Source organism: Trichogramma pretiosum, unplaced genomic scaffold, assembly GCF_000599845.2.
Source record: "Trichogramma pretiosum strain Unisexual culture from Peru unplaced genomic scaffold, Tpre_2.0 scaffold63, whole genome shotgun sequence".
In the NCBI taxonomy this organism is placed as follows: Eukaryota; Metazoa; Arthropoda; class Insecta; order Hymenoptera; family Trichogrammatidae; genus Trichogramma; species Trichogramma pretiosum.
The window spans coordinates 441,166-454,732 of record NW_019640834.1 but is presented as its reverse complement, the minus strand read 5'-3'; the positions used below and the strand labels follow the sequence as shown (position 1 = coordinate 454,732).

General features: G+C 33.8%; 3 protein-coding genes across 3 annotated transcripts; 1 reads left to right on the top strand and 2 right to left on the bottom strand.

The window, feature by feature from the left end:
• The first annotated feature begins 1,486 nt into the window (after positions 1-1,486).
• Positions 1,487-6,775, top strand: LOC106655910 (transcription termination factor 2-like). Its single transcript, XM_014376511.2, has 16 exons — positions 1,487-1,946; positions 2,170-2,319; positions 2,417-2,542; positions 2,613-2,735; positions 2,802-2,921; positions 2,993-3,097; positions 3,175-3,344; positions 3,404-3,439; positions 3,524-3,982; positions 4,067-4,213; positions 4,286-4,527; positions 4,601-5,102; positions 5,169-5,494; positions 5,579-5,749; positions 5,816-6,015; positions 6,092-6,775. The coding sequence occupies exons 1-16, from the start codon at positions 1,891-1,893 to the stop codon at positions 6,411-6,413; spliced, it is 3,255 nt and encodes a 1,084-aa protein (XP_014231997.1). The 5' UTR covers positions 1,487-1,890; the 3' UTR covers positions 6,414-6,775.
• Positions 6,776-10,615: 3,840 nt separating this feature from the next.
• LOC106655898 (histidine-rich glycoprotein-like) lies at positions 10,616-11,314 on the bottom strand. The gene is made up of 3 exons (XM_014376497.1): positions 11,303-11,314; positions 10,991-11,234; positions 10,616-10,809 (listed from the first exon to the last, which is right to left on the bottom strand). Exons 1-3 carry the CDS (start codon positions 11,312-11,314, stop codon positions 10,616-10,618), a joined length of 450 nt encoding a protein of 149 aa, XP_014231983.1.
• Positions 11,315-12,218: 904 nt separating this feature from the next.
• Positions 12,219-12,982, bottom strand: LOC106655897 (cuticle protein 7-like). Its single transcript, XM_014376495.1, has 4 exons — positions 12,974-12,982; positions 12,730-12,787; positions 12,458-12,661; positions 12,219-12,364 (listed from the first exon to the last, which is right to left on the bottom strand). The coding sequence occupies exons 1-4, from the start codon at positions 12,980-12,982 to the stop codon at positions 12,219-12,221; spliced, it is 417 nt and encodes a 138-aa protein (XP_014231981.1).
• Between the last annotated feature and the right edge of the window lie 585 nt (positions 12,983-13,567).

The following is a 13,567-nucleotide window of genomic DNA, read 5'->3' as shown; positions in this document are numbered from 1 at the left end:
TAAATGAATATGTACTGTAGCATAAAAGAATTGATAGTTCAACAAATCCAATAGAAACTATAAGTATGTACTATCGAGGAGTGCATTGAAGAATAAATTTTCATTTTTGATATTTTATTCTGATTTTCTGAAAAATTATTAAAACTTCTTTGTTGATGCAAAATATAATGAGAAATTCAAAATTCATACATCATTCTTATGACCTTAAAATCCATTAAAAATCCAAAATAGCATAACTGTCAAAAAGTAAACTTGTTTATTTACATTGACGAGATCAAAATTATATGTTCACTGACAGAACAAAATACAACTTTTGCTCAATTTAGGTCATCGATTCAGCATCAGAGACTATTGATATTATACAAATTTTAATATTTTTTAGTCATTCAACAGCTGTCAAATTGTCAGTGATGATCAAACGATGCCAAAAATTTAGCCAAAGTTGTATTTTGTTTTATCAATAAAATATCAAAAATGAAAATTCAAACTAGAGCTCCTACAGATCCATGAAGGATAGACAAGAAGGCTTAAATTTCAGAATTTATGATATAGCCCATATATTTGCATATCTCTAAATTAAAAGCGAATATCAGGATGATCCTAAATTATGATAAACCATGCCTATGGATTTAGTATTAAGCAATGAAATAATAGTATTTTATTTTCTCAGACAAGTAGACAATTTTTCTAAATGCTATATTCAATTACAGTTGTATGATAAAGATTAATATTAAATTCAAGTGGAATATAAATATGAAAGTACATATTGAATGTTGTACTTAAAAAATGAGATTTACTTTTAATTAAAAAACTTATCACTTGAATTGAACTCATATTATAAGTCTTATGTATAAGTAAAGCAAGTAATCAAATCCTATTCAATAATAAGAAAAGTAGTTTTTTGTGTAAGATTATGTACCTTGTTAATTATAGGTTCTTGATATGTGATAATATCAGTACAATGAATATCTGTTTGTACATTTTTTTGTTTTATTAATAAAGAATATAAATTGGAGATTCAAATTCAATTCAAGTCAGAATAATCTTTGAAAAATTGACACTGTAGGCACCAATACATCTATAAGCTAGCAATTTAAGTAATGAAAAAATTATGCAAATTTTGTTCTGCTTGAGCTCTTCGTGGAAATAAAATTGTATCATTTACACTTTCAAGTTAAATTGAAAAACATATTTATCAAAAATTAATTTATTTGAGTTACTGATGCCACACCAATCCTTTCTTAATAATCTTAATAATAATCTTAAATCTAAATTATAAAATCTTGATAAAAAATTTAAAACAAAATTTGTGTAGCAGTAGCAGCCGTTACTAGTGGCCGTTAGCCGTACTACATGCATGAGACTTATTTGGCTGATCGCTCACTTCAAGTTCAAGACCTTCAAGTTCAAACGTTAACCTGCGTTAAACTCACTTTTGAGGTACTGCGCATGGTTAGAGAGTAGTCAGTAGAGGACAGAGGCAGTTGCCGCCAGTCACCACTCGTAAGATCAGATATTTAAGGAATTTTTTTTTAAGAAAAAAAAAATTACTAGGCTTCTCTTCTACGCAACGGACGGGTATTTTGAATCGTAAGGTTGCTCTCTTTCATATAAACTCGATTTCAATTTTCAATCGAGTCGTCAGAAGCAGGCGTACTGTGTGTACTGTGTACTACCAGCTATCTCAGCTTTGGCGCGTATTTTCTTTGCTACGCAGTTGACTGTTGAGAGGCCGGCAACAAACAATGAAACTAGTCTGAGCGTGCAGCATAATAGAAATAGGTATTCGCTATTAAAATTTCCAACCACGTCTAAGGCCGATAGTTTGTTTACTTTGATTAGCTATACAAGAATTAGTGGAAAGAGACTGCCTTCATTGGGTGTGATCAAATGGATGGTTTGCGTAATTTTGTTGCACGCGTGGTAAACAAGATGGTCGAAAAAGGGTAAGCACGTACATACAACCGTCTATAAAAATCTTTTAGCATTTGTTTAATAAAATGAATTAATAATTGATATTTCGAAACTACTCTTGTAATCGTTTGTATCTTTCATTACAATCCGTTATAAGTCGGTAATTTTCTTAAATCCTAGATAAATGACACATTATCCGATTTTTTTAATTTTACTAATTTTTGGGACTAAACAAAAAATGATAATTCATTACAGGTCTTATGATAAAAAAAATACCAAGGAAAATGATAAGTTATGTTTGCCTTGTACTGTAAAGTTAGAAAGCTGTGTGCCTGAAAAAGATTGCTCTAAAGAAAGTAATAAAGAAAATGAGGAAAATTCCAACCCCATGGCAACAAATGCAAAGTAATTCAATTTCAATATAAAATTTTCACTATTTATAGACATAAACTTATGTATGGAAAAACATTTTTTTAATGTAAATAAATCATTATTATTCTAGATCGGATGATGAACTTTCAAATTCTAAGATGAAATTAGAATCTATCCCGTACAAATCAGTTGAAGATAATATAAAAATAGTAAAAAATGAAAAGATAGAGTCAACTTTTGTTCCTCAGGAGACAATGTAATTCTTTTTTAAACAATTTTTAATATTTATGTACATGTATTTCAATTGTGATCTCTGCTCATATTAGATCTGTCAGTGAATCAAAATTAAGTGAGATATCAAAACCAGGACCTCAGTTAAAGGAATTCTATAAAAATGAAAAAAATGATGAAAATGCAGGAAATTCTACTCCTATTTCTTCTACAGCAAAGTAATAATAATTATGTTATAAAAAGTACTTTTCATAATGCACTAAATATATTTTTCATTTTATCAGATCTGAAAGTAAACAAGTAGATTTTCACATGGAAGTGGAACATGAACCTGATCAATGTTCTGATGATGAGGGTATTATAATTAAAAATGAAAAGCCACGTTCTGTTGCAAAAAAGCTACCGTAATGCTATATAATTTTCTAATTGATGCATGAACTGTACATGCTAATAAACTATACTTTGTTTACTTTAGGTTTAATGATGAATTTCAATCAAATTGTGCTCTTGAATTGGAAAATGATTTTTTGCCAGAGTGTTCTGCTGAAAGTGAAAATGGAACAAAAAGTCAATCGTTAATGTAATACAAATACTGTAGTAAATAGCTGCATTCATTCGACCATTTTTTTATACAAATTTATTCTTTTAATATGTTAGATCAAACGATGAATCAGAAAAATTTGAAAATTTGGCATCTACAGAATGTTCTTCCATAAAAAGTGAACATAAAAATGATGGAAAAGATACTAATATGCCAGATATGCTTGAAATAGCAGAAATTCCTCCTAATGGACATTCTCCTTCAAAATCATCACCAGTTTTGAGAGGTATGAATTAATATTCACTTGATGCAAGTAAATTTTCTAAAATGTTCAACATTATACAGGTATTAAACGTGTTAGTGATGAAAACTTGGATCAAGGTAATAAATGGAGTATTGAGCTTTTTTATTAATTTTTAATAATAAACTTTTTATAAATTTTTATTTTACTATTTATATTTGCAGCAATTCCTCATAAAATTTCCAAGATAATCGATAGTGATTCAAGTAGTGACACTGAAAATGAAGAGGATATAAACGATAATTATTCTGATTTTGATCCTCAATATAGTGATGATGAAACAGATGAGACATACAGTTTCAACATAACTTTTGATAATACCACAACTTTAGTAAATCCGACTGATGAAATAAACTTTGATGTTAATAGTATTATTAATAAACCATCAAAAAATTTTTCAATCAAAGGATTAGGGGATGGTAAAAGAAGAAGCGAATATTATTGCCAGCAAAGATTGACATTAGGTTGTATTAAGACTTTATATACTCAACTTAAATCATGTCCCCAAACTCCAGTAGAATCTGACCCTGTTGGGTTAAAAATACCTCTTCTACCTCATCAAAGAGATGCACTGAAATGGCTTATGTGGCGAGAATCTCAAAAACCAAGTGGTGGTATTCTTGGTAAGTAGACTCATTTTTTTTTATTATTGTTTGCACAGGAATTGACATACACTCTTATACACTTTTTTCATATTAACAATGTAGCTGATGATATGGGATTAGGAAAAACTATGGAAATTATTTCACTGCTAGTAGCTAAAAAAACTGAAAAACAAAAGTATACTATAAGAAAGGATGAGAATGATAAGGATGATGACGATGATTGGGGATTTTATCCATGTTCTCGAAAAAGTTTGTAGAATAAATAAGAGTAAATTTTATTTAAATTTAAAAAAAATTTTTCATTTACTTTTAATTGAAAAGGATTTGATGGAGGAACATTAGTTATATGTCCAGTATCAGTAATTAAGCAGTGGGAACGTGAAATATCTGTTCGATGTCGTCGCAACATTTTAAGTTCTTTTGTGTATCATGGTCCTGATAAACGCTTGAGTGCTAAAACATTAAGTACTTTTGATGTAGTAATTACAACTTATGGTATAATTGCTGAAGAATATGAAGAACATGTAGAAATTGGTAAAAGAGAAGATTCTAGGCTTTTCAAGGTATTAATGTTTAAAATTATAATTAGTCAAAATAATAAAAAGATGACAAATAAATGTTTTTATTTATCTCAAGATTAACTGGGACAGAGTTATATTAGATGAAGCTCACTACATTCGTAATAACAAAACCAAAGCTAGTTCATCAGTGTGCGAATTAACAACAAATCATCGATGGGTACTTACTGGGACTCCGATTCAGAATTCAGTGGATGACTTTTATGCTCTTCTAAAATTTCTCAAATGTGAACCTTTCAATGATTGGTCAGTTTGGAGACGATGGGTTTCTAACAGAAATGAGACTGGTGGCCAAAGATTAACAGTTCTTATAAAGGCTCTAATGTTAAGAAGAACTAAAGAGGAGTTGATAAAAAAAAATTTAGTGCCTGATTTACCTGAAAAGCAAATTGAAATAATAGAAGTAAATTTAGATATGCAGGAAAAAATTGTGTATCAAAAACTTTTATTGTATTCACAAACTTTTTTTCTTGAATTTCTTCGGCAGCGAAAAAAAAAAGATGCCGAAAAAGGAAAGCCGTTCAGTTGCTATTCTAGACCAAAAAATATCATTCGTCAAGGTAAACAATACTTTTTAACGTGAATACAAATAAAAATTTTCTTAATAATATCCTATTCATTTTTAGAGGTGCCAAAAAAAATGACTAAACTCTTGAGGATTCTCATGGCGCATCATAACGAAATAGGGCAGCATGATATTTTAGTTCTTATTTTAAGATTGAGACAAATTTGCTGTCATCCATCTTTAATAAGATCAATGATTGAAAAAGAGGATATACAAGTTGCATCTAAAGAATGCAATGAATCTTTAAACGCTGACATTAACGAACTGTTATTAGAGAAAGATGACTCTGACGACGAAGATGAATGTTATGATATTGATGAAGTAATGGTTAAAAAAGTGATGTCCAGTTCAAATCCAATTTTTTCCGAAAACAGACAAAGTTCTAAAGTATTCCATCAGTTTTATTTTAAAATATTCTTGATTAGAAATTAAAAAAGAGGATAAATTAACGTTGAAAAATATTTACTTCAGGTTACTGCAATTCTTTCCAAAATAGAAGACATTCTTGAAAGGGGAGAGAAAGTAATAGTTGTTTCTCAATGGACCAGTTTTCTATCTCTTATCGGTCGGCTTATTAAAAAAACTATACCTCATGCTGTCTTCGCCCATTTTTTTGGGTCTACGAAAATTCAAGAGCGCCAGGTATGATTTTAAAAATGTATGAAAATAACGTTAAAGTTTCTGTACAATGAATTAATTTTTTTTAAGGAAATCGTCGATAGAATTAATGATCCCGATGATAATCTTAATGTCTTACTTTTATCATTAACTGCTGGAGGCTGTGGAATAAATTTGATTGGGGCAAACAATTTGCTTCTCGTCGATTTACATTGGAATCCTCAGTGGGAAACTCAAGCACAAGATCGTATTTATAGATTCGGTCAAATAAAGGATGTTAGAATTTACAAGTAAACCAATCATTTGACATTATATTGCTATAGTTTTGAAATTATATTTTGAGCTTAAAAAATGTTTAAATTTTAGATTCGTCTGCAAAAATACAATTGAAGAAAACATAAAAGCTCTTCAAGAAGGGAAACTTAAAATCTCTTCCAATGTTTTAAGCGGAACTGTGGGTAACAATTTAACCATTGAAGATCTGCACGTGTTGTTTTCACTCAATGACGAAGAAAATAAAAGAAAAAACAGGCGCTCATCTACTCCTCTCCCAAGTCCTCCGTCACCTGATCTTGAAATGGAAGTAGATGAACCCAATGAAAGAGATCAATCCGACAGTGATGATCAACAAAATGAAGAAGACAGTAGTGATGAAAATGAAGACGACAGAGTAGTCTTTGAACCTTAGTTATATGTTGAGTGTGTTTAATAATTCAATGTTTGAAAAAATGTTAAGTAAACATTTATATTTTATGTTCGTCACGTTTGATTTTGTTAGCTTAAAAGCGATAATGTTGTGTACTCAAAATAAATTTATTTTGTGTTTTGTTTTATAAATATTCTGACACTTGAGTTTAATTGCATAGAAATTACTTAGTTGATGTGTAAACTAAGTTTTTGTATTTTTCTATGACTGGAATAAAAAATTTAATTAAATATCATTGTACTCACGCTTATATATAATCAAACAATACTGGTATGTTGGGGCATAAATTTATTACACTTCAATAACGCAACTTATATAATACAATTGCAACATTCTTTGAATTTGTCAATTGTCGATTAAAAATAGAATAAATTGAGAGTTAAAATAATATATAAAAATGACAAAGTCAATTGTGTACTTAATGACGCATGCGGTTCGCCTTGAGGGTTCAAATTTTATGCTTTCGAATCATGATTCCCGCCCTTGTGTTCCGATCGTTACATATTGTATCACGTTATAGCAAAATGCATGACTTCAAAATACACGCTTACCAAATTCACCTAAGCTTCATGGATATACACTCGCGTTTAGTACACTGAACAGGGCATACATGAATAACATGTGTTGGTATATGTGAGTGAGTGTGTGTGTGTAAAGCTTTTATGCAACAATTTGGCTCTCCTTTGAAGTTGTTTCAGACGTGCACGCGAAGATTCCTTGAGGGTACGTTGCTCATCGTTCTCGCATAAGCCTTCAAGGAAATGCATCGTAATTGTACATGAAAATGGGTAAATCCGTCGGCGGGGCAAGGAGAAGGGAAATGCAGGAGAGAGAATAGCATTACATTATAATAATGATTATATCCGGCTATCAAGCTGCACTTGAAAATATTCCAATTCTCCAAGGCTTATTACCTTAAAATAATGGCACAATATACGAGCGATGATGTTGAAGCGCGATGAAAAATTAATGCACCCTCGAAGTTCATTTTTCATGTGTAAATCATATAAACAAAACATGCCCATCAGCTTGAGTGCGGATTCCGGTAATGCGATGAAATATTTCGAGTTGGTGCGATCGAGAACATCTCTAAATGAAAGATCGATGTGTCGAGTGAAATTTCGCGCTCGAATTTTCACTCTTGTTTTTACATAATTGCGCGCTAGAAAATGCATATTAAGTTACAAGTCGTAACGATTCATCTTATTTTTGTGTCTAAAGCTTCTTTAATGGGATGGTAAGTAATATCAAGCTGTCGTCGATAAATTACTCTGAAGTTAATGCCGGCTCTCGAGGCAAAAATAATTACACGGGGAGGTAATACCTGCAAATTGTTGTTTATTCACTCATGGTTTAATTTATTCAACACTTTCACAGAGAAAAATCATCAAGCACGCCAGAGCGCGGGATTAGAAAAAAAAAAGCGTAATTGCTATAGATTCGACGCTCTTTGTACAATCAATTTTACGTTCTTTTAAAATCGCATAAAAGATTACATTCATGTATATTTCGAATGTGCGTCCGCTATAGAGAGGGAGAAAAAGCGAGAGTTTATGTTCCCAGCGAAAATATCCCCTTTAAAACTGTCATAAATCGTCCCATTTCACGCGTATAGCGCAGATATTCCGTAAAATCCTCCAGCACACATAAAATCTGAACTCCAAAGGCAAAATCTTTGAAAAACGCCGAGGTACATTCACACACTCGCATATCGAACTTGCGGCAATCCTTTCTTTTACTTTTGAACCGCTACTTTACGCAGGTATTATAACATCCGGTATTATACGTCATATACTATCAATGGGATCAACGTGTAAGTTTTGGTGCGATCTGTACGAAATTTAAATATGATTTGAATACGTGAGAGTCGCGTACTCGGATTCCCCCTCTGGGGACGCGCCGAGCGTTGCACTGCTGCCACTGCTACAGATGTTGAAATACGCGAATGAGGATGGCGAAGCGAGAAAGAGAGAGAGAGAATCGGAGATGAAGAAAAGATATAGGAACTTTGAATTCAGTCGTTCTCGCCCGTCGATATACCATGGATTCGTCACGATGATGAATTTCAAATTTCGTAACGGAGAGCAGTCTCCAAAATTCTATGCAATTTTCGCTTTATTAGAGCTGAGAATTGAGAGAGCAGCTTTCGAGTTTTTCCTTGTTCTCAGTCGTATTGCGTATCATGTTTTTCTTTTGCAAGTAATTGACATCGATAACGGTGTCGAACGATGTTAGAGCTTTGCAAAAAACAAAAATAAAAAAAATAATAGATGAATGATGTCTGATTTTGCAAGAGAGAGAGAGGGGGGGGGGGAGAAATAGAAAGAGTGAGTTGGAGATAGCTGGGGATGAAATGAAATGTATAAAATCAACGGAAAAAATTAAAGCACATAAATAAAAATCTGATTGGCTCATCGAAAAGTCCGGGGAGAGAGAAAATTTCGTTTGCAGTAGGAAAACCTCGTCCCAGCTTGGGAGCGACAAATCGATTTGGCTAGCACAAAATAACGCATTGATGACGAACGTGTATTGCGAAATGTTCCCTTCCTCCGCTTCCCGTCGCTGCTCTCCGGCCGTTTGTATATACGCAGCGAGAACGAGAGCACCCCAGCAGCACGTATGTATACACTCACGCACGCACACGCTTACATTTTCTCTTTTCCTCTCAATAACCAGCAATATCGACAGCACAAAGCTATGGAAAGATCCGTGAGTGATGACAAAGCGGCAAAAATCGGATGTGATTACCAGAGCAATATCTAACAGATTTATAGCTTCGGACTCCTCGGCAACAGCCATTCGATGGTCGAATAATATAAATTATGGCGTCGTCGCGCGTGACCTCTACCCCCTGAGCGATCGGCCCTCGCCTCGTCCTGGCCTCTTTGTTAATCACACGCAAAAACTATAAAATTAACGCACCGAAGCAATTTATGTCGGCTACAACGTTGTATTCGTACGCCCGATATGATGACAATTTTGAAACCTTTCGCGTCAAAGTATCCTCCCAAAGTGATCGAGCGTGAAAAATTGCGCCCCGAACTTGATTACCTTGCTCAGCTATTCATAAAAACCCACAGCGCGTTTTTGCGCACCCTCGCAGCAATTACGTTTAATAAATACAATTTATTTGCCTGGGCCAAATTACGTTGGATATTCGTGCACGTGCGGCTAAAAGTTTCTCTGTGAGTAATATTGATAGTACGAGTTCGACATAAGTTGGAGCGAACGCCCGAGGCCTATGTTGTCGGTTAATACTCTAAAACACGTAGTAACTACTACTGCTGACACCGAAAAATTCAAATTCTGTACATGTTATAATTTTCCCAAAAAAGATTAAAATCTTTAGGGAATGAAACACGAGCCAGCTCAATCAATATTCATCGATAAGCGAGATGCACCCGTTTACAAAAAGAAATCACTTGGTTTTAGAAAAATACCCCTTTTGATTTTGGTGAGGCTGAAATTTCGCAAGTCCCTTGTCTCTGCATCGGTTAATAATGTGAAGTATGAAAGCGAAATACTGGCTGGTGGCCAAAATGGTAATGCACGCTTTCTGCTACCTTGCAGTTAGACGCTCGTGTAGAGCTTCAGCACTTACAGTTCAAATTGCATTTACCCTTCCATTCACTTTTCACTTTTCTGCCTTTCGATCATACTCGCTTTTTTTCACCCCTCTATCTTTCTATCTATATATCGTAGCCCGATTTCTTTTGCGTCAAATGGAACTTTGGTACTGTCAGCTCTAAATCTTTGATGAAAAAGCTTTATCCATTTATTTTGAAATTTGTTCTGTAATTTTTTCGCGAATGCGAGCTTTAACGAAGAAAGCTGGCTTTTAAAAGAGCTCCAAGAAGATTGTTCTTGCGTCAAAAAGTACTGATGATAATTTACAAAATGAAAAGCACCAATTCATTTATGCGATTTTCAGGCTCACTCGCAGACTCGGCGGAACTGCAGCAAAGCTCGATGTTAACCCAATTTAGAAAATGATTAAAGTTGGTGAAATAATTACTTTGAAAATGTTATAAGTGTAAAACAGTTGCATATATATTTGCGTGTCAAATACGTATATCACAATAGTGCGAAATTTTTACAGTGCCAGTCGTCGATGATAGAAATGCGATAGTTTACTGCTCGAAATATGTAAATAATGAGATATTTGTTTCGATGAATCGAGGGGCTTAATAGTGCCCGTGATGACCATGGTCGTGCTGCTCGTAGGCTCCGTGGCCGCCATAAGTACCGCCCGAGTGGTCGTTACCGCCACTATTATGGACGTGGGCGAAAAAGCCGCCGTGTGGATCGGCGTGATAAGTGACCGTCCGTATATTGCCACCTGGCTCTTTGATAGTATATTCACCCGTTACGTGTTTACCTATTAAAACGAACGGATATTTTATCATTTTCAGCGTATACGGCCGACAGTGGTGTATTGATTTATAAGAATATTTTACGACTATTGAGCTGTAAATTTTATAACGTAGCGTCGTTTTCAATGGTCGTGGCGGAAGGAGGACAGAGAGAGAGAGAGAGAGAAAAAAAGAGAGAAATATTACCGTCGCGGTGCTCTTTCTGCCCGTGGAAATCTCCGGTGTGGTGATCTTCGACGCCGTAGGCAAATTTATACTTGGGATGAGCGACGTAATCGACGGTGTGATGATGTCCATGCTTATCGGGAATGGTTATTTCATGATGATGGCCCTCCACCGGCCCGTGGAAGTGGGCAAAGCTGTGAGCGTGCTTGGAATAGACTGTGCCAAACATGCAGACGACCATCGTCAAGGCCAAAACGGATGCGGGCTGCAATGCACTCGCCTTAATTTTCAATTCTGCCGATGCGATTATTATAGTCGCCTATAGATACGTACCTTGGGGATCATGATCAAGCTGAGATCGGATCAACTATGGATAGCTTGGACTCCAAACAACTGAATTGACAGTGTCAAGTCGGCCTTTATTTATACACTAGCTTAGTCGATCGGATTTTGCGAAATGTTATCCGCACGTGAGGAATGTGTATTAGGACAGGAAACTGTGCAGCAAAAACGGCCTGCGCGACAAATAATACATTTGACTATGACAAAGAAAGGCCTAGTTCGTACATAATAATTTATGCAAGCGTTGCACAGAGCATAATATAATTTCATAAAGTAAATGCTATTATCATAGCATGCATAGGTAAAAAGAAGCTTGCACCTCAGTGCGCAGTTTAGCGGATAATTACTTGATAGGCAAAAACAGCATCTGTGCGTTGATGCATTACTCAAGAACATTTCGAGACTCATAAAACAATATTGAAAACTATTTCGTTTCACACGCATTGCATAATATGTGGATTAAAAATATATTGTGATTGCATATTTTATAAGGAGAACGTATGAGATACGGAACGCCAATTTACTCAAATGTATTGACCCTTTTTCCATGTGGCAGAGTCCGCGCAAAAAATTTGGAGCAAATCAGCATTCCTTGTTAATAAAATTATATTCAACGGTACTTTTACGAAGAATTCATCATCTTTTTTTAATTTTGACTATATATTAGCAGCACTGATATGTTTCAATTTCATCAAATTCTCAAGTATATATAAAAGAAAATTAAAAGCGCTTTTTAGTTGAAAATTTTATTGTTATGTTCAAATTGTATTGTACTACAAAAAGTATAGAATTAAATAAATTTATCATTACAATACATTTTGCAATAAATCGCGATTAAATTAAGATTAATGCATTTTTTGTTACAAATATGTGCGCGATATTAGATCCATTTTTATGCTGGGAATAATCAACGACGCCCATAGCCAGAATGATCGTTGCCACCGTGATTATGAACTTCAGCAAAAAATCCGCCATGAGGATCTGCATAATACTTGACTTTACGCACATTACCACCAGGTTCATGAATTTGGTATTCTCCGTGCACTTCTTTTCCTGAATAAAAATGTCATACTTCTTGTAGCGCAAATTTTATTTTACAAGTGTACGCTTTAATTCTAAAAAAACTTTAATATTTCATTTTTATACCGTCGCGGTGCTCTTTTTGTCCATGGAAATCATGAGTATGATGATCCATGACGCCGTAAGCGAATTTGTATTTAGGATGAGCAACGTAATCGTGGTGCTCGTGACCGTGTTTGTCCCACCATTCTACTTTTTCGTGATGACCGTGAACCGGTCCGTGAAAGTGTTGAAACGAATGAGCCTTATGGTGTCCGTGGCTTCTTTTTTCTACCAGTTCGAATGAAAAATGATTGTTCTCTATGTATGAGGAATAATATTACGTAACTAAACCTTACCTTTACCAGGATCTGCGTCAACTGTTAAGCAGACAAAAATAAGAATAAAAAACAGTACCTGCAAAGTTCACAATATAATTTTAATAAAACTGCCCCGTAAGTATGTGCACATGGTTGTCAGTAATTTTTATCGAAATCAAAAATTTTTTGATTGACCTTTATTATAAATTTTTAAAATAAAATAAAAAAAAAACTATATGGCATCAAAACTAATATGAAAATCATTGTATATAAATTATTGTACTTTGTTCATGTTGGATGAAAGTTCTGTAAAATTGAGAGAAAACTGACTCGAAACAAAGTTCTGACTGCCTTTATATTCTCTCATTCCGCTTGTTAATGTTCATTTAGGATATTTACAAATCAATTTTATGAAAGATATAATAAGTGCGACTGCATAATAGGAAATTGAATTATATCGAAATCAGACCTTTCTTCTTAATTCGGGTCTGAACGTCGTTATTCTATTTCGCAAGCGGAAAAGTTATGGAAACTAACAAAAAGCACCATTGTGTTAATATCAGTACCAACATCGGTAAAAATGAAATTATAGAGTTACTTTTTTTAAAGAAAACTTTATAATAATACTCAAAATAAAATTAATGCCTCTTCCATTTTTCAATATTCTGTGCATACAATTTATTTACAGCAAGACTGCTAAAGAACAAAAGACAACCAATATTTACCTGAGAACGTAGTTTTTCTTCTCTCACACTATGGTTTAATTACTTGTCTCGAGTAAAAGTAAGCTGTCATCTCAAAATTCATTTATGAACATATCAAAATACAAAGGCTCGTTTATGGGAGATTTTTATTATATAATTTTCATAATTTTTAA

What these genes read in the sequence shown, in the direction of transcription:
- LOC106655910 (XM_014376511.2), top strand. Translation starts at nt 1,891, where the DNA reads ATGGATGGTTTGCGTAATTTTGTTGCACGCGTGGTAAACAAGATGGTC. An exon ending in TTTGTTCCTCAGGAGACAAT is followed by an intron (nt 2,543 to 2,612) that starts GTAATTCTTTTT and finishes TGCTCATATTAG; the next exon opens with ATCTGTCAGTGAATCAAAAT. An exon ending in TTATCCATGTTCTCGAAAAA is followed by an intron (nt 4,214 to 4,285) that starts GTTTGTAGAATA and finishes TTAATTGAAAAG; the next exon opens with GATTTGATGGAGGAACATTA.
- LOC106655898 (XM_014376497.1), bottom strand. An exon ending in GCAGAAAGAGCACCGCGACG is followed by an intron (nt 10,810 to 10,990) that starts GTAATATTTCTC and finishes TCGTTTTAATAG; the next exon opens with GTAAACACGTAACGGGTGAA.
- LOC106655897 (XM_014376495.1), bottom strand. An exon ending in TGACGCAGATCCTGGTAAAG is followed by an intron (nt 12,662 to 12,729) that starts GTAAGGTTTAGT and finishes TCGAACTGGTAG; the next exon opens with AAAAAAGAAGCCACGGACAC. An exon ending in ACAAAAAGAGCACCGCGACG is followed by an intron (nt 12,365 to 12,457) that starts GTATAAAAATGA and finishes ATTTTTATTCAG; the next exon opens with GAAAAGAAGTGCACGGAGAA.